At 30.4% G+C, this 6,008-nt stretch overlaps 1 protein-coding gene across 1 annotated transcript; it reads left to right on the forward strand.

The window, feature by feature from the left end:
• The first annotated feature begins 1,424 nt into the window (after window positions 1-1,424).
• Window positions 1,425-4,917, forward strand: GGS22DRAFT_176799 (uncharacterized protein). Its single transcript, XM_047963462.1, has 4 exons — window positions 1,425-2,406; window positions 2,509-3,375; window positions 3,443-4,726; window positions 4,828-4,917. Exons 1-3 carry the CDS (start codon window positions 1,742-1,744, stop codon window positions 4,284-4,286), a joined length of 2,376 nt encoding a protein of 791 aa, XP_047813606.1. The 5' UTR covers window positions 1,425-1,741; the 3' UTR covers window positions 4,287-4,726; window positions 4,828-4,917.
• The last annotated feature ends 1,091 nt before the right edge of the window (window positions 4,918-6,008 follow it).

Below are 6,008 nucleotides of genomic sequence, written 5' to 3' on the forward strand. Positions count from 1 at the left end.
TAAATAAATTAAATAAATTAAATAAATTAAATAAATTAAATAAATTAAATAAATTAAATAAATTAAATAAATTAAATAAATTAAATAAATTAAATTAATTATAATTTAAAAAATAATTCGTTATTATTTATTAATTTCATTATAATTTAAAAAATGATTTTAATATTAATAATATTATTTAATTAAATAATAACGATTTATTATAATAATTTAATAATAAAAAATAATTATCGAAATAATTTAATAAAAGTAAAATTATTTTAAAAACATTATAATAAAAAAAAATAATTTTAAAAAATAAATTATTTTATTAATATATTTTTTCATTAAATTTATATAAAAAAATATTTACGTTAAATTAAAATATTTTATTTATAATAATATTTTTATACGAAAAATAATTTTTAAATTTTTTTTTTCTCGTTATTAAATAATTAAAATAAATCGTAATTATTTTATTATAACGAAATTTAAATAATTTATATATCGTAAATCGTATAATTTCGTTATTTTATTATATTATAAAAAACTTTAATTTATATATTACGAATCGTATAATTTTATAATTTATTATTTTTTTTAATCGAAAAAATTTAATTATTTTTAATTTAAATTAAAAAACGATACATTTTTAATAAATATTAATAAAATCGTATAACTTTAAAAACGATATATTTTTAATAAAAATTATTAAAATCGTATAAATTTAAAATTATTATAATTTTAATAAAATTAATTAAAATTATATTAGTTTATTTTTTTTATCGTTATTATTAAAATTTTTTCTTTTATTATTTATAATTTAATTAATATTAAAAAATTTAAAATTAATAAAATTACGTTTTAAAATAATAAAATAAAATAATAATAAAAATTAATATTATAAAATTTAAATTTAAAAATATATATAAAAATAACGAAATAATAATTTTATTTATAAAATTACGCATGGGCCACCCACGTTACGTAATTTACTTATAATTAATATTTTAATATATAATTATATATAAACCGAAAATTTACGTAATTTTAATATTTTTAATATTAATAATTTAATAACTTAATAAGTTTTAATTTATTAAATATAAAAAATATATATTTCGATTAAAAAAAATTTATACTATTTTATAAGTATAAATATTTAATAAATGATATATGCTTTTACGTAAATTAATAAGATTCGTAAATTAACTCGATTGGGAACTTCGGAAACTCCGACAAGTGTTAATTTTTTCCTACGTTTCGTTGCGACATAATAACCCTCGGAGCTCGGGCATTGAATTGGCGGTTTGGCGGATTTGTTCTTATGGTCCGCCGTCCTTGTATAAAGATCAACAGAAAAACGCAGCTTCAATACCTGTGGAATACATTGTTTTCTAGTTACGTAAGCTCAACCACATTTCGTCGTTCACAGCCTCTAAATAACTTCTTGTTGCCCTAATGAAAGAAATACAGCATAAGCCATGCTGCATGCGCTATAGGTTAGGTACTAGGTACGTACATAGGTTCGTCACATATGACGGTCATGCTATCAGCTGTCAGAAATGAGAAGGAGGAACCGATAAAATAAGCAGCCACCACCTGGGCAACCTCCCGGGCTGAATTATTCTGAGGATGTGCCCGACCATATATGTACCTACCTAGGTATATATGTACCCGCCCGTAGTCAGGAAAGTGAGAGCCTCGTTTGTTTTTGTTTTTTTATGATTTGCGCATCTCTACATGAATCCAAGTTTCTACAATGACTTCGAGACCGCACAGCTGCCCGCATCGCATCATAGGCCCCATTTTAACGAGAGAGGAAGAGAGCCAGGACCTGATAAACCAAGACAACTCTACCGAAAACAACTCTACCGGAATCGGTGAGTATCACGAAAATGTACCAGAGGCAGAATCTTTCTTACGGGGCCAGAGCGATTCAAGCAATGAATTCGCCAGCCGGGAGATCCTCAAGAAGTTCATACCCGAGCTGGACCCAGATGATGAACGAGCGCAAACGCTGCGAGTAAAAATGGCTAAAAGGGCTAACATGCTAAAAATACAAATGGGGCTCGCTAGTTTTGTTGCTATTGTCGTTATTATTTTCCTCATATGGGCCATTAAGAGCTCTCCGCCCGACGTCAGTGGTGTCGGCACCTTCACAACTGGAACTTGCTCAACAATTGAGACCATCAACGGTGCTCTTCATGTGGGCCTCAATATTTTATCATCTCTTCTATTAGGCGCCGGAAACTATTGCATGCAAATCCTGGTAGCGCCATCACGGCGTGAGATTGATGCAGCACACTCAGCAGGAACTTCCTTAGCGATCGGCGTACCAAGTATCAAGAATCTAAGATATATCAACCTCAAAAGAAAAGTTATTTGGTTCTTATTGGGGACATCTGCAACTTTTCTACACCTCGTGTAAGTTCCATTCTTATACTAAGTCTTGAGCGAGTTATGTAAGGGTACATTGTGTGTCTGCTAGGTAGACAAAAAGTTAATCAAGTCCTCTTGTTTCTCTAGATGGAACTCGGCCTTTTTTTCGTCAATCCCCATTGCTTCGTATCCCTGGGCATTCGCCACAAGCGACTATTTTGTAGCGACTGATGATTGGTGGCAAGCACACCCATTCGCTCATCATTGGGATCCTCCTCCTGCGGTTGCTCTTCATAGTGAGCTTCAGAATGCGTCCCTAGTCTTTTCATTACAAGAGCTAGGTAAACGTTTCAAGAGACTAGAGAAAGAAGAATGCATGAAGGCCTATATTGACCCACTCCAATCGACTGCTGCTCTTGTATTGGTCGCCTCCAATATGACGTCAAGCGAAAATAACGGCTCTTCTCTTATCACCGGATTCATTTCTGGATGGGAGTATAAATATGCGGAATGGGGGAAATCGAATTTTTGGATATGTGCCGCTTACCAACAGACTCGATGGTGTGATTTGCAATGGGCGGAAACATTTGTCGATCAATGGGTATACGGCTCCCCCAACATTGACTTGCCCTATGTCGGAGTTGATTACTGTTTGGTTGGCGAATCTGGTGACAATACTTCACGTTGCGGTCTACATTACAATGTAACCCTGGTTGGCATTGTATCTGCTCTCACGCTATTTGAAAGCCTTCTAATATTCTCTGTCTGGATTTTACATCACAGACAGCTAATAATTCGTGGACTATCTAGGACTAGGGATAGCTACGGTGCTGAAACGATGGTCACCATGGGTGACGCTATTGGAGACTTTCTAAGAGAACATTCCGACATCATGCCTAGAAGGTTCTACGGTATTGGCGACACAGATATTCGCGAGGCGCTATGGCGCTCAAAGACTAATACATCATGGTTCCATGCTACCAGCAAATCAACTTGGATGGTATCAATGACAGTGTAGGCTTCACCCTATGTCTCATCGGGAATCTTCATGTATAACTAATCAACTAACATGTACCCCCAGCTTCATCGTCGCATTGGCCGTCCCTTCAACTTTACTTGGGACAGGCCTAATGACCCTAATAAAGAAAAAGGGGATTTATATGAGCCCAGCTAAAATTTGGGAATACGGCTTCCAAGTGAAAGAGCCACAGTTAGTCACTTCAAACCTTTTTAAGTCTACCACGGCGTCAAACGACTTGATCAGCAAGGTTGTCTTCGCCAACTCCTTCCAGCTTCTGCTCAGCTTTGTATATCTATTCTATAACAACATCCTAACACATCAGCTGGTGGGAGATGAGTGGGTACGATTTCTAAGAAAGGACGGCAAGAAACCCTTGCGCGTTTCGACGCCCGTCGGCATGCAACGCTCATCATACATTTTGTCATTGCCATTGAGCTATTCGATTCCCTTGATGGGAGTATTCATGCTTTTTCATTGGGTTATCTCCCAGAGCGTCTTCTTGGTACGGACAATGACATTTACCAATGGGCCTCGAGCTGTTCGTCTACCTACGTATGATCAGTCTGTGGTTGGGTTCTCCACTCTTGGAATAATCCTCTCGCTTTTTCTAGGGGTCATTCTTGTTGGATCTCTCCTTGTCAATTCCTGGCTGCGGAAATATAAGGACATCCCAACTGAGTTCGCGACTATGGGCACTAGCAGTGCTGCCATTGGTGTTGTGTGTCGCCCTCCCGTACAGGACAAGGACTCCCGGTTCTTCCCATTACACATGGGTATCTTGGAAGATCACACGTCCGACACTTATGGCACACGGTTTTATCTAACATTTTCTACTTCGATCAATCTCAGACCGCCACAGGCCGATGAATATTATTGGATTCCAGTCAAGAGAACCCGTCAGTAAATTGTAAGTATTTTTTATCTCACGGGACCAGAAGACTGTAAACAAAGTCCCATATGGTTCAGACACCTGACAGCGCATTGGTGTGCGACTACGCGAAGCAAGTAGGTTCGAATCCTGCTATGTGATCTTAAGCAACGGTCCGATCTTAGGTTTTTCATTCTGCTTCGGGGGTGATACTCTTTAAATATACTACGTTCCTTTGCGATTTACCTAAAATAATGCCTACTTATTTGTATGTATGCCTTAATAACCATTGTTAAGGATGTTAAGGATGTGCAATAGTATCAGTTGTTTCATAGGGTTATCTCTATGTTCCCATCAAATAATAACTCTTGAAGAATACCTCAGATGCAAAACACGAGTTCTTGAAGCGCAAATTCTACCTTTGAACTATTACAAGCCAACATTTGCTTGCTTGAAGAAACAAGGTAGTTTGGAGGGTAAGTCGAGTCACCCTTTCATGACCCAACCACCCGCGAACCACCCTTTTCCCATACAAAACCACCAGTTTTATATATTCATAACTAATTAAATAAAATAGATAAAAATATACAGTCTTTCATTACTAGTTTCATACTATTAAAATAACTTATAATAAATTTATTAAACGTTTTAAAGTTGTTTAAAAGGGTAAAAAAAAAATAATAGTTTTATATTAATATATTTTAATAAAAATTATTAATAAATTTATTAAAATAAATAACTTTTTTTATAATACGATTTTAAATTTCATTTTAATTTTATTATAATGTTAATAGTTTTAAGTATTTTTTAATATTTTTTTTTATAATATAATGTATTTTTTTAATTTTTTTATTTTACGTGGTTATAAATTTATATAAGAAAATTTACGAAAAACATTATTAAAAATTTATTTTTTACGTAAATAATTCGAAATAATATTTCGTTTTAAACTTTTAAATTAAAACTTATTTTAAAACATTTTAAATAAATTATATATATTATAAAAATAATAATTTTTATTTTTATTAAGTTATAAATTATAATAATTTTATTAATATTTTATATATAAATATTTAAATATTAAAAATTTAACGTTTTATTATATTTATAAAATTATTATTAATTCGAAAATATTATTATAATATAAATTATTTTAATAAAATATATATTATTTTATAAAATGTTTATATATATTTTTTTAAATTAATTATTAATATATAAAATTAACGGTTTTATATAAAGAAAATAATTCGCGGGTAATTAAAACGTAAAACGAATATTTAATTTATTAATTATATAACGTAATATTTTTTTTAATATAAAATTATTATAATTTTATAAAAAAAATAAATATTATAAACTTAAATTTTAATTAATAATATATTTAAAACGGTTACGAAAAGTTATTAATAAAGTTAAAAATTAATATAAACCGTGGTTAATTTAAAATAAAACGATTAATAAAAAAATTATATTAAAATTACGTTTTATATTTTTAAAATAAAAACGGAAATTCGAAATTATATACACGAAAAATGTAATTTTAATAAGTTATATAACTAATAATTTTAACATTATTAATTACGTGTTAATTATCCCGACATTAGTAATTTTTTTTTTTCGCGCGATTATATATATATTTAAATTTTATACCTTTTTTAAATCGTTTTAAATTATAATATAACGCGTTTATTTCTTTTTTTTTTATTATTTATTTTTTAAATTTTTAACTTACGGAAAACATTCATTTTTTTAAAT

This window comes from Annulohypoxylon maeteangense, assembly GCF_022496945.1.
Source record: "Annulohypoxylon maeteangense strain CBS 123835 unplaced genomic scaffold GGS22scaffold_51, whole genome shotgun sequence".
NCBI classification, from domain to species: Eukaryota; Fungi; Ascomycota; class Sordariomycetes; order Xylariales; family Hypoxylaceae; genus Annulohypoxylon; species Annulohypoxylon maeteangense.